At 38.9% G+C, this 24,061-nt stretch overlaps 1 protein-coding gene and 1 non-coding gene across 4 annotated transcripts; both read left to right on the top strand.

The window, feature by feature from the left end:
- Window positions 1–555: 555 nt before the first annotated feature.
- On the top strand, window positions 556–14,705 carry LOC136373352 (RNA-binding motif protein, X chromosome-like). 3 transcript variants are annotated; one of them, XM_066338254.1, is made up of 10 exons: window positions 556–706; window positions 905–1,011; window positions 6,427–6,598; window positions 7,667–7,783; window positions 8,133–8,247; window positions 8,366–8,491; window positions 8,568–8,671; window positions 9,175–10,405; window positions 11,304–11,392; window positions 13,786–14,705. In XM_066338254.1, the coding sequence occupies exons 1-8, from the start codon at window positions 598–600 to the stop codon at window positions 9,480–9,482; spliced, it is 1,158 nt and encodes a 385-aa protein (XP_066194351.1). In that variant the 5' UTR covers window positions 556–597; the 3' UTR covers window positions 9,483–10,405; window positions 11,304–11,392; window positions 13,786–14,705. The 3 variants fall into 3 exon arrangements, with proteins under 3 accessions (XP_066194351.1, XP_066194352.1, XP_066194350.1); XM_066338255.1 differs by having other exon boundaries at window positions 8,583–8,671; window positions 9,175–11,392; XM_066338253.1 differs by having other exon boundaries at window positions 9,175–11,392.
- LOC136373480 (small nucleolar RNA SNORD61) lies at window positions 758–831 on the top strand. Its single transcript, XR_010745657.1, has one exon. It is a non-coding gene; the product is annotated as a small nucleolar RNA SNORD61 (small nucleolar RNA).
- Window positions 14,706–24,061: the final 9,356 nt, after the last annotated feature.

Genomic DNA, 24,061 nt, shown 5'->3' with positions numbered 1-24,061 from the left:
CCGCTCCCGCGGCTGTGACATTGCTGCGTAGAACTGCAATGGTGGTCGGATGTCTGTTCAGTCTCACATGTTGTGTAGGCCAGGACTTCAGTATAGGCTCCGTGTACTTTAAATAATACAAAGTATGAGCCTAATTTAGAAGTATTGACCGAAACTGCTTTGTGGAGTTAATAATTTTGTACTACTACGAGATATTAAGTAAATGACTTAAAAAGTATGGGATTTAAAGAAAAGGTATGCTAGGATTGCCATCCAGGGCAAAAAGAACATCACTTCTGGAAGAGTTTTCACATTCACCAGTTTTGCTTCCTTTTAACAGTGCTTTGTTCCTCTATTCAAAGTTCTATTTAATATCTTAAATACAGTATAATATGAAGAAGTAGATGTTAATACTACTTCCAGTTGCTTCCAATACTAAAAATTGTAATTACTTGATGGTTTTTATACCTCATATTTCTTACCTAACATCTTTCTGAAGAAAACTTGCTTGTACTTTAAAGGACAGTAGTCATTTATATACCATGAAGTCTCTACTGCAGTCTGATGTTTTGTTAATAATGGCCTCATTCTTTTTAGTAGGTCATTTACAGAATTAATATGGTTGAAGCAGATCGTCCTGGGAAGCTGTTCATTGGGGGCCTGAACACAGAGACTAATGAGAAAGCCCTTGAGGCTGTATTTGGCAAATATGGACGTATTGTGGAAGGTAAAGAAAACTTTTCTTAAGATGATAATAGCAAAAACAAACAACAACATAGCTGTGATGAGGTTTTTTTGCATTGATCATCTGAAATGATGGTGCTTACATGTCCCCTAAGAAGTTCTGAGCTTAAAAGGTTGAATAAAAGTTAAGTGTTTTTTACAGGGAATTACAGGGAAGGCTGATGTGACTTTGTTTCTGCAGTCCTTTTGATGAAAGATCGGGAAACAAACAAGTCCAGAGGATTTGCGTTTGTCACGTTTGAGAGTCCAGCAGATGCAAAAGATGCTGCCAGAGATATGAATGGAAAGGTAGGAATTAAGACCAATTATATACTGCATTTGATACTGATCGAGACAATTAATCTTTGGGGTAAATCAACTGGTAATAAAAGTTGGAAAAAGAATGGATTGGAATATTGTGCAGACAAGTCGTAACTTTGACAAAATTTCTCTGTCTCCATGAAACTGAAATCTGTTTCTCCTGATCATGGATTTCACAATAGAAAATGAAGTCTGGCTGGCAGTCGGCTACACTCTCTTTTTATGTTGTTCCTTAATTAGTGACGGAGGGCTTTTCAGCAATCAACTCTTCATTCTTGCATGTTTCCATAATGATTTTTGGGTTGGATTTTTCTTTCTTATCATATTTAAATGCAGTACTGTGTAAATTGCACTTCAGGGAAGTGACTTAACCTGAAAATTATTTATGGTTCCCTTCACATGGGTTGACTGTGACTTACCTTGAGTGCTGGAGCATTGATAAGCTATCTGGTATTCTGTTGATAATCTCTGACATTTGTGACTCACATCATTGAGCTGCTTGGTGTGTGTGAGGGGCATCTTCCTAGTTAATGTGCAATGGCTTTGCAGTTAACTGGCGAATTTATTTGTTCATTTGCACCCTAAAATGCAATGGTCTAGCTTTAAGAGAAATAAGAAATGTAATGTTTTTAAAAATCAAAATGCAGGAATTTGCAGCACAAGTTTCAAGATAATACTAGGACAGTTTGTCAAAGAATTGTGGGCTGCTATAATCTGAATCTATTATGGCACGTGTTTGAAAAGGTAGATGCAAGGTGGCAATTCTTTGGTCAACGGCTGCTGATCTTTATAGAGGTGCTGTCTCTTCAGGCAGTGGAAGCCGTCTTGGGTCACTTGAATTGCAGACTCTGGTTTTCCATGTATTATCTGAATGGTTATTTTGAGGTCACAGTGCACTGGCCTTGGAAGCAATGTCTCTTGAGAGGCCAATCAAGTAAAGTGAAGAAACATCAAGTGGTTGTGATTAATTGATACTTGGGATTTTGATATGTTTGTCTTGTTAGTATAAGAAGTTAAAGTGAAAGAAAAAGTCAGTTATTACAGTCAGTAAGTAAAGCAACTTTAGGAATAAGAAAATGAGCTTGGTGTAGTGTTCATGAACACAAATAGTAAAACCTCTTGTATTTATGTTATAGCAGGCTATGTGTTATAGAAGGGTAGTGGGTTTTCTACTCCATGTACTGATGTTTCTGGGTGCTTCATGACCTTATCACAGTTAGGGTTACTTTCTTTGAAGACTTCTTTCCTTTTTAAACAAGCTAGTAGTTTTGTCAATGCAGAGAGTGGCAAATTCAGATAATGTTTTTTCTATACCAGCCTAAACATCTGTCAAGGTGCTCCTTTTATTGAATTTTTTTCTCCACTGTCTAGTTTGCCACAGTTCTGAAGACTTGTTTACTGCCATGCTTAAATATTTTATTTTCTCTGCAATGGTCATTGAACCCTCACATGAGGTAATTTCAAGGACCAATAGGTAATTGTCAGACTGAAAGGAACTCAGTCACTAATCTGCATGTTTGGAGTGCAGCGTGCAAATCAAAATCCCTCTGAAAATAATCACCAACTGTTCTACATCTAAAATGTTGTGGCATGTGTTTGGTCACATTGGAAATGTTTGGGAGAGTACTGCTTGGTAAAATAGCTAAATGAGACAATGTTTGTGGCTGAGGTTAAAGTCTACTTGTTCTGGAATGCACAATCTGCCTTACTGTCAAGAAATGCTAGAAAGGATGGCCTTGTGGATCATCATTCTCATGGGTTTGTCTTCACTATAAATCTAGAAGTACCTTCGTCTGCTTTGAAATTAAAACAGCAAGTAGTGTATGAAAAGAACATTCTCAAATGGCATTTGTCCTAGAATGTCCTCTGGTCCAACTTGCTTTAAACATGGATATGAAAGCTATTCATGAGATGGTCTCTCATTCTCATCTTCAGAAAGCCTTCTGGACAACAGTACTGCTTGTATTCCAAAAAAGACTGCATTCAAGGTCTGAGGAAGAGCAGTGTTTGAGGCCTTGTGTGAGAAGAGGTAATTGTCATAAATCACAACTTGAAGGTTTCTTTGTCCATTGGGAAAAGATGGATTGGAGCATTCTTGAGATTTTGATGCACTTGAGAAACAGCAGCAGAAGCACTGTGCAGACTGTAGTTCAAACAGTCTGTAAGAAGTTAGGTGATTTGTCTGGCTGAGGGAAGAGTTCTGCATTGCCTGTCTGTTGCTCATTCTGTCATCCCAAAGGAATTTGAAGCTGTAGCCAGTAGAAGAGGCTGACTCCAATAGATTCTGCAAGAATGAATTTGCATTTGATTTTTTAGTTTGCAAATATTTATGAAAATATATCCAGACTTTTGCATCGATTTGGATAAGGGGTAATATGTGGACAACTATATTTCACTCTATATTGGGACAAGCATAAACTAGTCAAAGCTTGCTTGTTGAAGATAAGTTTGTCCAGCAGAAAGAGATCAGGAGATAATTATTTTAGAGTTGGGATGGAGATTTCTCACTTCAATTACTTTGTCTACTAAATTAAATCAATGCTATCATGTCTGAGCAGTGCAAAAGAAATGCAGAAGTACTTTGTAGCAGCTTACCAGCCTTCCTTAAGAAGAATCTTAATTCATGGCAGTCAAGTACATCCTGATGCCACAAAATGCACGTGTTTACCTGGACATAAATGTGGATACTCCCAGGTCTGTAGTGGTTGTTTGATGCAGTGGGCTGTTCTCATGATATTCTGATTCTACGTCCTTAAGATTAAATAGATAATTAAAGAGAGCATATGCGCTTAGGCAATTGATCAGGACAAACCAAAAATTTAATTGCAGTGTAGACCTGCCAAGCCAGCTGCTCTGTGTTAAGAAGATGGAAGCAGATGCTACAATCCCTACAGTGTAAACTGTACTCAGCACTACAGAAGATTGTCTTACTCTAATTGACAGAAAGTTCTTCCTGTTCTTTGTGAAGAAATGATACAATGTATGGAAGCTTGGCCTCTTAAGATATGGATCTTCATTTCTTGGATATATATGGCAAAAGGAAACTCACTTAATGTGCCATCCAGGAATGTAGAGAAATGGAGTCATTGCAGCATCAACAGTGAAGTGATCCATTGAAGAGGAAAGCCCTGTGTGGTGTTAGGACCAGCTTCATGCAAGTTATTGTAAAAGTTTCTTTGAAATACTTGATTTCTTGCCCTGCTCCCAAAACAATGCAAATTTCATTCATATTTTCTGTTAAAATGTGAAAGTTTGCAGGATAGTTCTCTAATTGTGTTTGGTTAAAGTTCCCTGGCTCACTTTACAAATCTGTATAGATTAATCATTCCACACATAGGAGACTTTGATTGCCACACTATTACTATCTTAAATGACTTGTTGATTAAATTATTTCTGTGCTTTTTAGCACCAGGGTGACTTCACTTTCTGATGCTCATATCATATTACAAATTCTACTATAACACTGAATCAAGGTTATAAAAACAAACTAATGAGTGTTCATGTTGACAGCTCGTGCTCTGAGCTCATTGAAAAAACTTCCTTATTCTGAGATGGGTTGTGTGACTTCTATGTTTGGTGAGATAAGAGGTTTCTTTGAGCTAAGAAACCATAAAATGTCCCCTCTGCTTTGAAATAGGACTTTGACAAATATTTTCTGGTTAGCAAAAAGAATTTTCTCATACCTAGTGAAATGTCTTTCTGAACCTATAGAATAGCTTTTTAAGACTGTGTAAAGCAGTCTGAAAAGAAATTATCTTTTGCCAAGGTAAGATGCGTGAGTGCAAGGCAGAAGAAAATAGGAGGAAAAATTACAAGGAAAACTGTACCTCCTACATAACAGAAATGAAAGAACTTAAACCTAGCATCCAGGTTTTCAGAACCCATGCTAGCAGAAGGGGACAGTGTTTGCTTTCTAAACTTAAAAAATCTGTCAAGAATCTGCCATGAAATTGAGTACAGCAGTGGCCATAGCAAATCTTAAAGCTTCAAGCTCACTGTTCCTGCTTGAAAAGGATGAAACTGAGAGATTAATTATAAGGGCAAATCGATATGATGCAAATTGAGAAGTTCCAGTCATTAGAGTGACTAATGCTCACTCCTGGGATGTTTGTTTGTCATGCCAAAAGGCTTCTTGAGAAACCATCCATAAGTAAAATATTTCATGAAGTCAAAGCCAAGACCCATATGATTTTGTTGGTATTTCTTACTTTTTTCCCTTCACAACAGATCAAGTTGGACCTGTGTATGTACACACAGGTTTTTAAGCAATCACTACAACTCTATAAGGTGGCAAAATACATGCACTTCTACAGTGAATTTTCAGAGATCTAGATTTTAAGAGAACAAAAATATTCAGTACTTCAATAAAATACTATTAGATGTACAGATTAAGACATTACTAGCAGTCATGTTTGTGTTCATTTATTGCAGCAAAGTGCAATGAACAACACTTTCTGCCTGATAATTAATTAGTTGTCATAGCAGAGTTAAATATTTAACTGCTAAAAAAGGCAAATAAACCATGTTTGCCAGGATAGCAGAGCTTGTGATCTTTGTTCTGCTATAGTATCCAAACATGGTGTCTAAAGATCATACAAAAATTTGATTGACTAGATTGAATTACTCAACATGTTACTCTGCTCATGTTTAAAGTATATTAGTTGGCTGCAGAGTTGCTGGTATTGCAGGTCTATATTCCAGAAGAAGCTTCTACTTTTTTCATAGCACAGAAAAAATACAACCATACAACAGAACCCACAAAAAATACCCCAACCACAAAGCACCTTCCCTGTGAAAAAGCAAGTAATAGAGTAAATTGTGACAGTCACCTTGATTGAAAACCCAGCTTGAAATACTAGAAAAGGGGTGAATTGTCATACTTAGTCTGCTGTGTAGATGCTGAAATAACTTCTAAATACTTCAGCGATCGCCATTTTATCAGGACGTCAAGAAAATGTGCTAAATGGCCTCCCCATTGCCAGAAATCCTGACTGAAGCTAAATTACCTTCAGCTTAATGTTGTAACTACAGGTGCACTCCTAATATGGTACAAAAGTACATGACAATTGAAAGTAAATTGTAGATCATATATCATGTTTCATTTACAGAATAAATGATGTGGGGCTGCCGTAATCATTGGACACTTGTGTTTTCACTGAAAATCTTTTCTGATGCTGCTCTGTGTTTTTTTTTGCCATCAATACCACAAGAACGAAGTACTGTAGAAATTGAAATTAGGCCCAACATGCTGCTGAGTACTTGGGGACTAATACTGAAGACCGAAATCAGTTCTAGAGTTGCTCTAACTTGTAAAATGGAAGCCCTATAATAGTGAAGCAAGAGGGGCTTGATTTAAGAAATACAAACATGACTGAGCAGTAAGTAAAGCAGCTTCTTCTTTAGTCATTAGATGGGAAGGCAATTAAAGTGGAACAAGCAACCAAGCCATCCTTTGAAAGTGGTGGTAGGCGTGGGCCGCCACCCCCTCCCCGAAGCAGAGGTCCTCCCAGGGGCCTTAGAGGTGCAAGAGGCGGAAGTGGCGCAAGAGGACCACCTTCAAGAGGGAGTCACTTGGGTATGTATTGACCTCTCTCATTATACACTTCGACAACACAAGACAATCCCATTGGAAGATGACAATAATCCTACTGGAAAAACAAAAAGTCAAACACCTGAATAGTGCACTCCTTGTTCTTTATTAAAATGATGAAATACGATCTCGGCAGTTTAGTCAATTTTTTGATTAGGCAAGTACACCTTAAGAAAAGGCTTTCAAATGTGAAGATTCCTTTCTACAACTAACACTCTACTTGACTTTTGCCTATGAAAGAAAAGCAGAACTCCTGCCATGCACGTGAGAAAGGAAGCTTTCTGGTATACAAGTTGAAAAAGTGATTCTCTACCACCAGGGAATGGGAACTGCCTTTTGTTCTTCATAGGAAGAGATCTAAACTGAGAAAATTGTAGGGCTGATCCTTCCAGATCAGAATGAGAGTTAGGGCACCTAAACCTTGTTTGTTGAGTGTAAGCTTTCTAAAGTGTAAGGATAGTACATTACTTGATACTGGATATTCATTAAGATACAGCTATTTATTCAGACTTTTCAGTATCAAAACAAAACTCACTTAGAGGAGCTAGCAAGCATCACCTGAGGTGTAACAGTAAAAGCTGTAATGCAGAAAAAAAAAACCCTGGACATAGTGAAACTTCTGTCTCGAAGAGTCTGTATAGTAGGTTCTGTAGACTCAGTAGTACCTCTGTTCCCTCTCTGTAGGCTCTTCTATAGTACATCTTCCCAGGTGGCTCTTGTCTTCTGACAACAATAACTTGTCAAGCATTTAAGCTGTGACTGATTACATATATCAGCTGTCTTTTTCCCTTGTGTCCCACCCTGTAGCTTTTGGATAAGTTCTAAAAGACAGTTCTTGACCGGAATTTAGGCTGTGGAAAGTTTGGCTCTCAATTCTGCCAGTAGCATTTAATAGTGGCTAGAAGACAAGAGAAGGCTTTGAGGTCTAGTTTTAGAGGTTTACTGTTGATCATGTAGTGATAATAATGGTACCTTTAGGTTGTCGTAGTTCAGGCCTCAGGATAATGCTGGTGAGTATCACAGAAATAATTGGTTAATGGCTTATCATTCTAGGGTCTTCTCGAGGGCCACTTCCCATGAAGAGAGGTCCACCTCCACGAAGTGGAGGCCCTCCACCTAAAAGATCTGCACCTTCAGGACCAGTGCGTAGCAGTAGTATGGGAGGAAGAGGTAAGGACTTCCTGACTAAATTCATTGCTTGGTCAGCTGTTGCACCTTAGTCTTCACTTAGGAACTGGTGCAAGTTGTTGATTCTGGCTTGCCTGCTGTGGGATAGTGTATTGTTTTTCTAATCTTTGGTTCCTTTCATACCAATATAATTTCATAGTTGTTGGGAACAATTTAGTGCAATTTGAATATGTTTCTTCTAGTGCTGCTTTAAAACTCTACAAGCAGAAATCTAAAGTGTTCTAAATGTAGGCTCCAGAGATACTACTAAATTGTTTTAAACTATTTACTAGCACTTGCCTTCAGTGTTCTGCATGGCTAAATGCTAATTAAATGGACTGTTTCTCTGAAGCTCCTGTGTCACGTGGAAGAGATGGTTACGGGGGTCCTCCACGCAGAGAGCCAATGCCATCACGGAGAGATGTCTACATGTCTCCAAGAGATGATGGCTATAACGCTAAAGATGGGTAAATTCTTACACTATTTTATTTTAGTGAAATGTTTTTTTTGTTTGGAGAAGGATCTTGGTTCCAGACCTTCTGTAGTAGGATGTATGGCTAACATCTCAGTTTTTGTTCTTCGTAGTTATTCAAGCAGAGATTATCCCAGTTCCAGGGATACCCGGGACTATGCTCCACCTCCCCGAGACTATGCATATCGTGATTATGGTCATTCCAGTTCACGTGATGAATATCCCTCCAGAGGATATAGGTACCTACTGTTGGAGTTTTCTCCCTGTCACTTTATTCTTGCTGTGATGTTAGTGATTTGTACTAAGTCTTAGTAGTCTTTCCTCCTATAGTGATCGTGATGGATACAGTGGTGGACGTGACAGAGACTACTCAGATCATCCAAGTGGAGGCTCCTACAGAGATTCATATGAGAGTTACGGTAAGAATCCATTTTGAGGATCATATAAATGTACAGGTGTCATAAAATCTGACTTTGACTAGGTTGCTTGTGTTTTAGGGGGAAACAGCACACTTTTTTTCCCCTACAGTGAAAGCGCAGTAGTTGGTTATCATTTGATCATCTTGTTAAATAAAGCTGTAAGATAAAGAAGCAAAGTCTACAGTTCAGAATGACAGCTGTCTCTGGAAAATATGGCTGAGTTTCTTCTCTAAAAGAACAAACTGTTCTGGAATACCCAGTTAAAGAGCCTGCCTGAATTATCAAACACCGTCTTCATTCCTTCAGAATCTTTAAATACACTCACTGCCTGATATGCAATCCCCACTTAAAATACCATTGGTGACATATTATATTAAGACCATCTCAATACATCTAAAAGAGTAGCAGTAAACATTTTAATACAGCAATTCTGTAAATTCAAATTTGAAATTGTTCTATATAACTTATGGTGTTGCCATATTACCTGACCATTGACCCTGCAGGTAACTCACGTAGTGCTCCACCTGCTCGAGGGCCCCCGCCATCATATGGTGGAAGCAGTCGCTATGATGATTACGGCAGCACACGAGATGGATATGGAAGCCGAGAAAGTTACTCAAGCAGCAGAAGTGATGTCTACTCAAGTGGCCGTGATCGTGTTGGAAGACAAGACAGGGGTCTTCCCCCATCCATGGAAAGGGGCTATCCACCTCCTCGGGATTCTTACAGTAGTTCAAGCCGCGGGGCACCCAGAGGTGGTGGCCGTGGTGGAAGCAGATCTGATAGAGGTGGAGGTAGAAGCAGATACTAAAAGCACTCTTAAACTTTTGGACCAAGACAGATTATTTCTCAAATGTGGAAGCTGTTCTATCTTTACTACCAGAGGACTACTAAAAGGAAAAGTTGTTTTTAACCTTTTTTTATTGTTGCCTGTTCAGTTTTCCCCTCCATGACTTTTATGCTTTTGTGAGGAAAAGTTAAAACAATGTTTAATATCATTTCAAAATTGTTAACATTTCTTTCAGAAAGCAGATGTTAAATGTATGAGCTTGAGCTGTGTACTAGTGTTGTAATTTTCAAAGTAAAGTTTCCCTGAAATGCCACACTTCCATCTGATTTTCGTCATGAATGGAACAAGCTGTTCTTAAAATCTTCCGCACAACATCCAACCATCTAACATGGAGATGTATTGTCCTACATGTTCAGCATCTCATTCTGAAAGTATTGCTTGTGATTTGGAGGGTGGTGGGGATGATTCCACATAAAGCTCAGTTGTGCCTAGAATTTGAAGTCACAGTATTACCAGTACAAGATGCCCTCAGATCCTTGTTTAAAGAAAAATAGGGGATTTCATTCACTTTAACCAAAAAAGCAAGTGGATAATACTATGTTCTGCCTTCCTACTGTTTCATGGGGAGTTTAAAAAGACCTCCCCTGCAAAAAAATAATATTCATGTAAGTCAGCTACAAAATACCGTTAAAAAACAACAAACCACAAACCATTGAGCAATTCCATCAAAGAAGCTGCAAAATGAGGCTTACTCAAACTGTTTCAAATTTTTGCAACTCTGTAGTGTTTCACTTTTAAAGGAGCATCTTTGATTCCAAAGGAGAAAATAAGATAAGCAAAGAAGTTTTTCTCTCCAACTTCTCAAAGGCTTCCTAAAATAAGTGAATCTTTCAGCATTCCACAGCTGATTAAGAGCATCAAATGCCTGTGAAACAGCAAAGATGGTAAGCAAAGCAAACTAGTTTTTCAGTCTAAGTCAAAATTAAAACAAGTTGCCTTCTAGTACAGTAAGACAAGCTGCATGTCATGGCAATGGAAGTGCTGTCTAGATTAAAGAAAAAAAAAAGGAAAATAAATTCCCCAATACATTAGAAATTCTCCAAATCCACCAATTCTTGGATAAAAGCATTTATTGCACCAATTTTGAAACTAAAGCTGTAATGCAGCTTACTGTAGACAGAATATTGCTGTGTAGGGTGGGGAGGGGGTATTTTGTGACCTGTATCTCTCAGCGAAGATGCTTAAAGAGGCTGCATATACATCATATTAACAAAATTAAAGCCTTGTGAAATCAAGAATTGGTTTAGATTGACAAGTATCAGCTCAACTACTGGGACTTGGAAGCAAGAAATGCAAACTTTATGTTTAGTTGGATGCCTAACTGTTTATTTTGACGCTGCGTTGCAGGGATACCCAGTACATGTGGCAGAGCCTGTGGCAAGTTGTTATAACTAGGGTAAAGCCATGAAGTTCAAAAGATACTCTTGAATATAGTAAACATGAAGACCTCCAACTAAAAAAAAAACCCTAAACCACAAACCCAAAACCTTTGTACTTCTATTTAGTCCTCTGTAAATTTTGTCGTTCAACTTATGGATTTAACATGGCAGTGCACCATTGAAAAGGAATGAGAATCCTTAAGCCATGCAACCTTCTCTATAAGTCGTTCCAGTCCATTCTAAGGCAGTGAATCCTCCACCATTTAAAGTAGTAAAAACTTGTAACAGAATAATCTGCAAACCAAACTTATGCCATTGTTTTGAAATAGGGGCAATTACTGTAGGTCAACTTGTGCTATAAAATGTATTTTTCTCAATTTGTTGTATCTTCTCTTAATTTCAGGGGGATAACTTCTAGAAGATACCGTTGAAATAATGTTGGTTCATCTGTGTTGATGGCAGATGTGAGTGGTGCCTGTACCAATACATAAGGTAAATATTACAGCACTGTAATAGCTGCAAGGAAGTTTCCTGGTCATTGTGTTTGTAGATTTGAATGAATATTCTTCATGGCTAAGTTTTGGTTTTGACTTCTGTTTAAAGTTTGGAGGAGGAGGTTTAAGAAGGCTTTGTAAACCAACCAGGTTAGGAATGGCAGAAAGACACTACTTATCTTCAAAAACATGGCCAATTTGGGCACAGCTAAAGAAAAACATGTTTATAACTGCACTTCAAGTCATGTGGCAGAAAGTGCTGAGTATGAATTTTTATAAGAGCAGACCATAAAAATCAGAGTTGTAATAATAAATGCCAGTATAGACATTTAATCAGTCTTGTTAGATGTGGAGGATGAGCAATAAAATTGAGTATAATCTTGGATTAGGAATTGATCTCTGTAGAGGTCCTGGGATTAAGTTGCAGACTTCAGGTGCCTTAAGAATGGTTTAAGACTGTAGAACAGCTGTGTTTCATGGCTCTGAAGCTTACCCTATTAAAATTATTTTTCAAGAAGATTCAAGAGCAGCTGTCTTTGGATTTTATGTGAAAGCGGGGCTTTCTCCTGTTTCTGAAAACTCATAAGGAAAAAGTGCTAGTGGCTGTCATGCTAATCCAGCTTTCTGGAAAAAAAAATTTCTCTACTAAATAATTGTTGGTAAAAAAATGAAAATAACTTATAGTGTGTGCAGAATTTGAAAAAATCTAGTACAGAGTAAAGGATAAGGACAACTACCTTTTCTGAGAGAAGCATTTATGTAAAGAAGCATGTGTACTCTTATGTAATTCTTTATTGAGTCTGTAAATGTAAGAACCTATTTTGCTGTTAGTTTCAAATTCTACTTTCAAGAACTATATTTTAAATGGTAAAAAAGAAAAAGCTGTAGTTTGTACAGTTGGTTTATCTGACAGGTGGTCACTGTTATCAGGGAAATCCTGTCTCGTGGGAAGGATAGGTTCTGTTGTGTGCTGTGTGATGTTTGTAGCCTCAGTTGGGTTATAATTCATTCTCCTTATAGAATCTCAGTAGCAGCAACTCAATAACTCTGCAATGCCCTTGTCAGAATATGCTAGTTATGTTTTATAAATACTCCTGATAAATTGCTGCTGTTACCTTAATAATAAAGGAAAAATATGCTTTGTTTCAGGGTACTGGATTTTGTTTCAGATAAAACAGAATCATCACAAGTGTTTTCTGTTCAGGGGATGCATGTAGTTAAGCAAAACAAAAGCTACTGCCCTACCAGCTTTTTTTCTGACACTTGATAAAATTTCAACCAGCAAATGCTGTACTTGTCTTCGTTTTCCTTTTAAGATGTGACTGTTGAAATATTTGAGACTTACTGAAAGGACACTTCACAATAGGTGGTTCTAAAGGTTAAAAAAACCTAACATTTTTCATTCAAAAATCACTGATGTCACTAGTGTGCCACTAAAGTGGATTAGGGAAATAGGTCTAAAAGTAGCATTTCCCCTTCACTCCTCCACCCACCTGCAAAAAACCATCAGAAGTCAGTTTTTAAATTTATAATTTGACCCAAATCCAGGTCTTGAATCCTCTATTTAAGAGACAAAATGCTGTCTTTAATACACAGCATTCTGGGAGACTTCAAAAGATAATGACAAATCATCATAAAGGTTGTGTCAATGTTTTAAACTTCATGTGTGTGCACATCAATTCTCTCTTAGCTGGGAAGCTGAAGCTTAAGTATTCTTGAAAAGTACAAAAGCTTCCCTTTTTTGAAAAAAAAATAGGTGGTTTTTTTTCAGTTTAGTAAATCTGTTGTGACCGTATTGTAGTAAATACAGGTATTGGAGACAAAAGCACACGCTTATCAGCCTTCTCTTCAGCTTCTAAATGTTTCCAGATTCTTAACAGGCATGGTACCAATGTTAAGGGAGCAGTAAATAGACCTTAACTTGTGGCAAGGAAGCTTTGTGGAAAGTCAGGGTGTAATTGGAATTGCCAGCTGTTTACCTTCCCTTGATTACAAGTTTTATTTAACTTATAGCACAGTATTACTTACAGATTAGTACCAGTATGTATACCAGTGTATTACAGAACTCCTGAGTAGCATGCTGAGATAATCAGGAGCTGGTGGGTTTTTGTGGTGGGTAGAATTTGAAGGGGGAATACACACAGGAATTGCAGTACTTAGTACCTGCCCTGAAGACAGTGTTATACAAAGAGTGTGCATTAATACAAGTTGTCCTCAGGGCATTTTGATTATTGTAGTTAGCTATTAATGTGCTTCCATACTGTTGGAACAGATCAAATATCATCCAAGTGTATAAATTGTATATATAAAACTAATTCAAAGATTATTTAGCTTTTTTGTCTCTTGGCTTCTGAGAGGCTACTAACTTGCATTTCCATTTTCCATTTACAGTGACTAGAAGGTGGCAGTGCAGCAGTGGATATGCATTGGAAAACTGAAGGATAACAAATCACAACTGCTACAGCCTGACTTTTGAGTGTAGCGTTGCCCACCATTTTCTAGAGGATTGTGTAAGCATTCAGGAGTTGCCTTTGAAAGTAGCACTACAGATCTCTTGGACATACATAAAATTCTTGGTGGAAGCCAACTGCTGACTGCCATAGCTGGCACCTTCCAACAGTTCAGAGTGAGCTGGTTTATTGCTCATTGCACACACATCCTGCAGCAGCGAAATACTTGGGTTGCCCTTCACATGTGTGCTTGCCATTTATGCTGATAAAAAGAGCAAGTTACATAGAAGTGAGTCTTAGTCGTCTTCTTGAATATAGAGGACTTCACCAAGAAACCATGAAAAGTTCTGCTGTATTACATTAACAGTTTTGTTCCAGCCTTCTGGATGAGAGGAGAGGAGTGTTGGTGTACTGAGACAAAGTTAGTGATGAATGCCCAGAATAATTAGTGTTCATCTATATACACTGGACAGCACTACATCTCTTGGGAGTAGATACTTCCTTCAAAACTTTTTCTTTATTTTGATGCATTTTTCTCTTACATACATGTTGATGGGCCAATGTATGTGAGAGAAATTCTCAGGCATTGGTATTTCATGCAGAAAACTCATAAACAGTTATGGATAATTAAATTTATAGTGACTTTTGTGATAGACATAAACTGATCTCATTTAACCCTCAGTTCATAATGAGTAGCTAAAGAAGAAAAAGCATGCATACCTTGTCTACAGATTTAAAACTTTATGTTTGGGGTAAGGATATCACTTCAAGGTATGGGCTGCAGATTCTAGGAATAAATCTGTGTAGCAGGTGGGTAGGATTGCAGTATTTCCCAGAGCAAATAAATTAACTGTTAACAAGTATTACGGCTTTGGGGTTTGTTTTTTTTTTTTGTCTAATTAAAAAGAACATGTTTTACTCAGAGGTACTTGGATGGTGGTAGATTACTAGTGTTCCATCTTGGAAGGTTATTGTTGCAAAGTGATCTCAGTATCTCTTCTGCAAGGAGTAACATTCTGTACTATCAGACTCCTTTTTCAGCATTAGCTTATAGTCTTGAGTGCTGCTGTTCAGGCTGAACTGGATCATCCTACCTAAAGTGTAATGCCAAAATGGCAGTTACTGTAGGATCATTGCCTGCCTAAAATCCTAATTAATGAGAATGTACCCTGATCTACAGTATTAGTTCATGCACAGAGTCAAAATTCTTCATTGAAAGCTACCAGTTGAAATGTATCGGTAGATTCTGCAGCAGACAAATACTCCAATGCTGGTTTTTGTGGTTGAGTGTTTTCTCTCTGATGGAAAAAAAGAGTGACTTACTTAAGCATGTGTGAATTTGAGAAGAAACACTCAAAAATGGTTTCTGAATATGTGACTGCTGTTCTTACCTTGCTCCTGTCACTGTGTTGTTCTGATGTATATGCTCCCATAATCATTTGGTAGTTAGGTATAGGAAAGTCTCCCCCTTTAAAAGTAACACTATACTATTTAGTCATCACTGGTATAAATCAGACTGTAAATAAGTATTTGTAACCAAGTTGACTCTGCAAGAGATGATCAATGATTCACTTGATTTGTTGCTGTCAGCAAATAGCCAGAGGTGAAGCCTTTCTAAAGACCAGACTAGACACTGTTCCTTCCTTAGTGGCTCTACCTTCATACCCTGGGTTTGCCACAGAATTAATTTTGGTGTGGGAGTGGATAAACAAGCTGGAATATGTTTAGAAAGGACTCTAAAGGATGTGAGGTTGGGATTGAAGTGGCTAATCAAAAACTCCATAAATTTTTGGACTTTCTGAATATTCATACCTGCGGGTCTTTCAAGCAGTTGGCAAGTGTTCCAAATGTGGAAAGTATTTTCATTTAATTGTAGTTGCAGACATTAAAATCTGTTTGGCTGCAGCAGCTGCATGTGAAATAATCAAAAACTAAACCCACCCATCTATACCAAAGGTTTCCTTTAGAGGAGGGAGTGGATGAAGTACTTTGGTGTTTGGGTTTGTAACACTGACTTCAATGAAGCACGTGTGCAATTCTCCCAGTGTTGGAAGTATTTCTCTTTATATCAGAAACTGCTGTGTTCTGATGAGGTGACTGAGGTGTCTTCTATATCCAAATGCATGTCTCCATTGATAAATGAGTATTAGTAGTTATCTTGGCTACCTACAGATTTGAAAAAAGAATTATGAAAGTGGATGCTGTGTGTATTTCCTTCTGCAAAGCAGTAATGCTCATGACAACTAGAAAAAAACCTAAAACAACTGAATTGCCAATTAGTCCTAATTTTGAAATATTTCACACACATTTGTAAATGTGCCTCACCAGAGAGCAGTGAGCTGTGATTGAGCTGTAGCTCACTTTATTCTCACTGCCTGCAGCCATGTGTTATGAGTATTTTCACACTACAGAGACCTGGAACTCATCCCGAAGTCTTCAAAAGGTCAGAATTCTGTCTAACCCTAAAAGGACAGTTATGATTTATTGGTGGCTGTTACAATTGGTCCATAGGTAGGTCCCAGTACCAGTAATAAGACCTGCAAAATGGAGGCAATACCATGCACGTTTACTCTGTACAATTTATCCCTCTGCTGCTCTGTTTTTCCCAAACCTTTAAATCATAAGTAGTTTGGTAACACTGGGTTCTTGAAAACAGCTGTTTTATGTAACAGGGTAGGAATTGGCTCAGAACATTGCAACCAAGAAATTCTGGGCTCTAGGATACTTTGTTCCTGTTGGATTGCTTCAAGCCATGTTCATCAGCAGAATTGCTTCATTTTCCATCTGTTCTGGTGAAAGGACAATTATAAAGATGACTGGACTTTTCTGACTTGCTGTGATAAGTAGTGATGGTTAATACTGCCCTGGGCAGGGTGGAAAACTACCTTCAGTGGATCCTGAAGTGGTGGTAGAAAGGGGCATCTTAGTAAAACAAATAATATATTTGGGAATTTTATTCTCAGATTTGAATGACTTAAATTCCTGACCTTTTTAAAGTTATCCAGATAATTGTTTTGAGATATTATCATCTTCTAAATAACCATTTTGGATTATATGTGGGCTTCTATGCAGCAGTTGAAGAGAAGCATTATTTACATGTAAAGTACATGATCAGAATTTATTTTCAAAAATCAGACAATAGAAAATAGAAAACTACTGTAAAAGGCAATTTTAATAACTAGGTTGGCTATATAAAGTTGAAAATCTCTATTTAGTGTGACGTTCTTTCAAAACATCACCATTGTGAATTCTGTTTTAACAGTGTAAATACATAGTTATTGACAGTATTCAGAAATTTATTCCTTTGGGCAATAACCTTAAGACCAAGTTTACTAGGTGATAGGGTGCCAGCTGCCACAAGGAGGAAGTCCCTAAGTGAGATATTTTGGTGTAATAACTATTCATATAAAATACTTGTGTTTTCAATAATTTTGCAAAGATGTAGTTAACAATCTGCTTTCCCTGTCTCCTGATGAGTGCTAGAAACTATTTTAACAACAGTTTTTACCTTAGAGTAACTTCTTTTAGTTCCTAAAATTTAGTTTCTGTACCAAGCAAAAAAAAAAACAAAAAACAAAAAACAGTAGTTTCACACTTGAACTGGAGCAGGAAGATGTAATCACGGATGTGGGATCCAGTGTACTCTTGTTGTACAGGAGAACAGCGCTGACAGCAGAACTCTCCACCATGAATCCAGAAGGACAGATTATAATTTGGCTTATTTCACTAGGAGTCTTAAATTCCCCTAAGAAAATAGTAGATGATCCAGAGGGGTTCCTGAAAACTTCTCTGAAAGATGGAACTGTGTTTCACAAACTCATTAATTGACTTCTTCCGAGATGTGCAGAAAAGGTAATGCTTTCTGATGTATTTCCCTACCCTGAGACAGCTCTGCTAAGTGAAACTCTGCCCTGGGCATTCTGAAGCCTAGTTACTCTGGAGAGAGGAGCAAGGAGCTTCAGAGAGAGGTGTTATACATTTAAGTTTCTAATTGAGAGAGAAGTATGATTGTAGCTTTAGTTCTTCGATTTTGTTTCTACATCCAGAAAAAAAAAACCTGCAAGGTTGCAGTCACACAGATTCAGTCAGTGGCAGGAAATATTTGGCCTACCAGAGATCAGATAATCTTGATTTTGAATAGAAGGATATGCAGTGTATCAGTATTTACATAAATATAATTATTACAATTGTAAACATTCACTTTTTCAGAACTCTTATTGCAAAATGCATTGTTAGTCAGGAAATGCTCTGGAGAGGCAGATTGGAACAGGAATAAGCAAATAACCTTTGCATCTATGCCATTTGGTCTGTCCCAAGACCAGCAAATCCATTGGTACTGAGGCCATGTGAATGCCTTCTGTTACAGTTTGACAAGTCCTATATTCACAGTCCAGAAGGGTGATAAGAATCTGAAGGAGAAAAAAAAGGGAAGGAGTCCAATGAGAGATAGGAACTGGCAACAAGAAGCTTTTAAAAAAACCTCAACAACACAACACGTTTTCCACCCTATAAAAAAGGAGCTTTTCATTATGCAGAGATCAATTTTGCTAACTCCTTTTTCTTACATGTGGTGGTTCGGGGCAGCATGTTGTTAAAGGTCATCCAATTTCCCACTGTCACTTAAGGCACTGTCATATGCTGGCATTCAGAACAAGATGCCGACCGTTTCTACGTGTGCATCACTTCCTCCAGTGGCTTTCTTCCTGCTTCAACAGCTTGCCTGCCACCCCCACCCACCCCATGAAGAAGCTTCCCTAATTCAGTATAAAAGGCACACGTCAATATTGATGCAGGCCTTCTCAGCACAGGCAATGCAATGAGATCAGTGGATTTTCTTTCTCTAGGATTGCCTGGAGCCTAAAAATTAAGCTGATTGCATCAGTAATATTCAAGAGTTCTTGAAAGGCTGCACACTTCTGAAAGTGGAGGTAAGTCAACTTAGATCCTTTCTTTTATTGTAACATGCCAGTTTGATTAGCTTTCTGAAAGGAAGCCAGATATCAGAGGGAGAAAGTTGGTATCAATTCCTCATCTTTTGTATTAATAACATAAATCAGAACATGGATGATTTAGTATTCAGTCTGGGGAATTTGGAAACAGTATGTTGACTGAGTTTAACAGATTCTCATCTTTTGAGACAAAGCATGTAGCAGCAATAACTGGAGGTCTGTCTAAACAAACTTAAGCCTGGACCTGTTCATAATTTTTTTTCATTATTAGAAGGAATTGCAGGCTTTAGCCTTGCTTTAATGGGAAGGTGAAGTATTCTTAATACTGCACTATTTTTTCATCCCCTGCAACTGTTGTGTAAGATTCTGCCAAACACATATTAAATTGTTCCTTACACAAAAAAAATTATCCTAATTAAGTCAAAAGATACCTTTTTTGTGGCTGTTCCTGATCCTATCTGTGTAGATTCTTATGCTTAACCATAGCTAGTATTTGCATGATCAGAGTCTAAATTAATCACTTCAGAGTTCAATGATTTTTGCCATCAAATTTTTTACTATCTAAAGACTTTTGTGTCACACTTAAATTCCTACAGTAAAAAGAGAAACCTGTAACTAAGTGTCATCGCTATCTTGTTTGAAATATGCTCAAGATTGTGGGAAAAAATATTCTAAAAACAAAGTCTGCCAGAAGCAGGGACAGCATCCTTGGGCATTATACAGAATATTCATGCACCACAGTGAGAAAAGTCCAACCCACAATAGCTCTGTTGCTGCATTTTTTCCTTTGAAGGTCTAAACAAGAAAAGGGCCTTTCTTCTATTCAGAGCTTTTTAGCTAAGCAGCATGAAAATGTGCTCATTCCAGAACTGTCTCACTGGTCTTTTGTTGCCCAGTGATGCATTTCTTGGAACCTGCTGCAGCAGCACAGTTTTAAGAGCATATACATATAGAGATTTATAATCCCTGAAGGCCTATCACATCAGAAATCAGTTGTTGCCAGTCTTCTGGTACTGATCATGTGATTTCCTCCATTTTTCTTAAAGTTTATTTTTCTATTTGCAAACTAATAATAAAATGTTGTGGTGGAAAGTATTTTTATAAATAGAGATCTTAAACAGCTAGAAGGTAGCACAGGGGAACAGTCCTCACCTGTTGTGCAGTGCCATTTCATACCTTTGAAAGCTCATTCTGCAATCTTGCAGTCACAGTCCACAATTTTCAGCTACTCAAAACAGGCAACATGGTGTGTCCATCTCTAGGTGTTCCTCTGATCCTCCACGTGCCTTTTCTTGGTTTTGATAAATTCAGAGTTTCTGACTTCTTTTTTCCTCTGATTTATAACCCACTTCATCTTTGAAATATTCTGAGCCTTCAGTAACTTTTCTCATGCTCATGTGTGCCTCTCTCATTTGCTGTAAGAGACGACCTCAAAAGCTGGATAAAATCTCAAACCTCTCTAGCTCGAGTTTAAATTTTGCAGTGAAATGAAAAAAAAAATTTTTTTTCGAAACACTGTCATATTAGAATGCCAAGCAAAGACATGATTTTTGCTTTTTCCTAGCTCCTCTGTAGCCTCATGCAGAAGGCAGCTCAAGGTAGGACAGCTGAGATGATGGGCAAGACATGGCACAGGCAGAGTGCTTATGCATCCTTCTGACTCTTCTCTCGTGTTGCCAGCTTTTTTGAGTCCTCTCAGGCAAAGCCTCTGCCATCTGTTCCTTCTAAAAGCTGCTCTGTTTGGAACATCTTGACAAGGAGACTCTGAGCAGCATTCCTATGGGTGATCCTCCCTCATGCCTGATCCTTAGTTTGCCCTGGAAACGGCCAATGCCCTTTAGGAGGGGGTTTACTGCATCACATTTTTTCTGGAAGCGTGTCTAGAGCATCAGAGCAGACAGAGAACTTTCTCCTTCCAAGATCTATCAGCATTTAAATCGCAGTGATCAGGTATTAGGTAAAAGAAAGATGAGCATAATATAGGGTTCTGCAATGGTGCGGTGTTTTTCTCGGGGCTTTCACCTTCTTTCCCTGGCTAGCTCTGGCACCGGCGTCGCTAAAAAGTACAGTCCTGTATTCTGGAATATAGTTCCGATCCTGTAGGTTCTTGCCTCAGCAGAAGCGTGAACAATGTGAGAAATCAAGGGATGGAACTCTGGTGGGGGACTTCAACTAGGTTTTATTAAATTCTCACGATTCCCTTTCACTCAGGAGTCAGCCCGCCGAAGCCGACTAAACTTGTGGGTTTTTACCTTAAATATGGGGGTGGGGGAGTGGGAAGGTTACAACTTGGAACCAATCCAAAATGGGAAGGGAGTGACTCTGTACATAAAGGACAACTTATAGGACAAATCAAGGGACAAAGGGGGAAGGGGGACTTGGACCCCACCAACCACTCGATGTCCTCACCAGAACTTTCTAGAGATCAGGGTGAGGCTTTGAAGTGACAGGCAGGACCTAGGTGTGACATAAATGATGACTGATTAATAACAATAACTGGGGTAAACCATAATGGGGTAAAACATGGGGTACATGGAACAAACCATTATAAAACAAAGAACAAAAGCATGCAGAAACTTGGTAAAGTCCAAAATGCACAACAGGGTTCTGTTCTGCCTCAGCAACATAGCCTGAGGAAAGGGTAACATCAGGAAAGGTCTGGGTTTAATATATTTGAATTCTGTGACAGCCATCCTGCTGCTTACCCAAACCATGTGTGGTGCTTTAGCATGAATGTGAAGGGTTGTTTTTTTTCCTAAGGAAGGTATAGCATGGATTGATAGCCTGGCTAACAAATAAAGAGTGTTGTATACACCTCTGGAGACCCAGTCTTAAATCAAAAGTCCCAGGTGACTTGTTCCTTTTCCAGCTGGCAAGGAGCTAACATCACCTCATAAGTCAGAAGTTTGGGCTAGGTCCCCCAGGGCCAGGCCCGGCCAGGCCTCTGGGGGGGGGCCCTGCCTGTGGGAGAGTGGTTGAGGCTGGCCGTGTCCCCTCTGTCCCTTGGATCCTCCAATGGGGAGAGGAGGAAGATTGCAGATTGGCAGTGCTGGCCCTGTGCCACGGGCCGCAGCAGCCGGGCTCTTGGCTTGGCTGCTGGAGCCTCTGGTCCAAGGGAGGAGAGACTTCTGAGAACTTTCCTCCAGAGTTCCAGGGAGCTGATCCAAGTTTGAGTTGCTTTAGATCTGACTGGGGTGAAGGAGGGTCGTCCATCAGCGTTCCTGAGGATGCACCTTCTCCTCCTTCCTTCCCCCACCATCACCTGCAACCTTGAAGTTCCAAGAGTCAGCTGGAGAGGAGAAAAAAAGACTGGGCAAAGACATTAACCCTTTTCCCTCCTCCATGGAAGACAGAGTGATTTGAAATGCAGAGAGACAGCATTGAGACAGTCAGTGAAAGAACTGAGAAAGACTATTGGAAGATGGGATGGAGGAAGTGCACATTTTTGACCAGACTTCTCTGGATGTGAATTACGGGGAAACGGACTGTTTTTGTAATATCCTGATGCTGCTTGGGGGAATGCAAGCTCTAGCCAAAGGGTTGTGTGTACTGATATACATGAGATTTAACTGAGAATTTTGAATAGATTATGTCCCCAGCTCCTGGGAAAGAATAAGGAGGTCTCTATTTCTTTTGAGATAAGAGGTGATTTTAGAGATAGAAGAGAATCCTTCTTTTGTACTAGAAAAGCATTCTTAAAATGATACCCCAAATATGCAGAGGCCCATAAGCAGCTTGGGAAACTGTTATATGGGTGGAACTGCACAGAATCTACAAAATTCCAGGTGGTTGCAGATTTGTGACATTGAGAGCCACCAGACCTTTTCTTGTGTGTTATCCATAACCCTAGAGAGGCTCCTCTTCCAAGGTGATGTAGGATTGTGTTTAAATGGTGGCAACTGACTGAAAATCATAGTTTTCTCTCTCTGTTGAGTGGGAAAGTGAACAGTTGGGGGTAGGGGGAAGGTGTTTGAATGTCTCTTTTTTGCTCTCTCTTTTCCTTTAGTGTATGTTACTAAAATCGATCTGGTTTTACTTTTAAGTTGTGCCTGTTTTGCTTTTTTCTCCCTAAAATCCTATCTCCCAGTTTGTAAACAAAATTTGACGAACGTAAAACCACGACATAAATGGTGCATTGGCCTGGAAATTCAAACTAAAATCACAACACCATGGATATGAAAATCAAACCCTGATGGTTCTCTCAAATTCTGCCCTTCTCCAAATGCCACAGTGAACCCTTTGTTGTCCTGGTAACTCAGGAAGTGGAAGAAAGACACAGTGAGGCAAACAGCAACTTCTCTTGCTTTACAGAAGCAGTGAAACATTTGGACATAGGGGTAGAAGGACACTCTGTGACCTTCCTGCTATGAACTGGCTCCATTAAATTGAAGCCATTCTACAGGCTGGAGGTGTGAGCTGGAAGAATCCACCTCGTGGCAGAGTATAAATAACAGAACTGTTCCTTAGCTTCAGCCCAGGACTGAAGCCTGAAATCTTTTGTGATTTCATGTGTGTTACTTCTAAAAGAGATTGCAAGTATGGAGCTTAAGTGTCCTTAGAGGATGCTTTCATGGTTTAGACTGAGGAACAGTGCAGAAATCCTGAATGCCCTTCATTTACACTGTGGCTTCAACATCTGAGCTGTGTATCTGACCCAAGAGCTGGTCCAGTAAGTGAGCACTGCTAAGGCAATGCCAGCTGGATGCAGGTGGGTTGAGGTGGAAAGTGGACAACAAAGGGTTCTGTCCTAATGACCAGGTGGAGTCTAATGTAGAAGGGACAGAAAAGAGATTATGACGAAGAGAAAAATCATAGAAAGCTCCTGGCCTAGCTTGTTCTTGAGGACACAAATGGGAACTTTGCTTTTGCTCTTGACACCAGTGTGCATATAACAACAGCAGATTAATAGCTAAGCACTATTTGCTGCCAAAGAAGCACAAGACCTTCATTCAGCAGCAGCATTTTATTAATACAACTACAAAACTTCTGGCAAGGTCTGAATTTTGTGAACTAAGAACAGTATACGCTAAATAAATCAATAGCTGGATTAAACCTGGCTGTCTAGAATGATCATAGAGTATGCAGAGGGTCATTACCATCATGGGCAGCACAGAGGTTATTTGTGCTGTTGGAGGTGCCTGCAACCTCCACCAAACTACCTGGACTGAAGGCATAGGAGAGCAGGTGAGAAATTGTTACCCTCTTAGCTCCCCATCCATGCACTCCCAAAACCTGCTCTGCTTTGGCTTCACTCCAAAGTGACATTAC

Source organism: Sylvia atricapilla, chromosome W, assembly GCF_009819655.1.
Source record: "Sylvia atricapilla isolate bSylAtr1 chromosome W, bSylAtr1.pri, whole genome shotgun sequence".
Classification (NCBI taxonomy): Eukaryota; Metazoa; Chordata; class Aves; order Passeriformes; family Sylviidae; genus Sylvia; species Sylvia atricapilla.
Note: the sequence above shows the minus strand (reverse complement) of the source record. Positions and strands in the feature narration are given on the sequence as shown.

What these genes read in the sequence shown, in the direction of transcription:
- LOC136373352 (XM_066338254.1), top strand. Translation starts at nt 598, where the DNA reads ATGGTTGAAGCAGATCGTCCTGGGAAGCTGTTCATTGGGGGCCTGAAC. An exon ending in CAGTAGTATGGGAGGAAGAG is followed by an intron (nt 7,784 to 8,132) that starts GTAAGGACTTCC and finishes GTTTCTCTGAAG; the next exon opens with CTCCTGTGTCACGTGGAAGA. An exon ending in AGATTCATATGAGAGTTACG is followed by an intron (nt 8,672 to 9,174) that starts GTAAGAATCCAT and finishes TTGACCCTGCAG; the next exon opens with GTAACTCACGTAGTGCTCCA.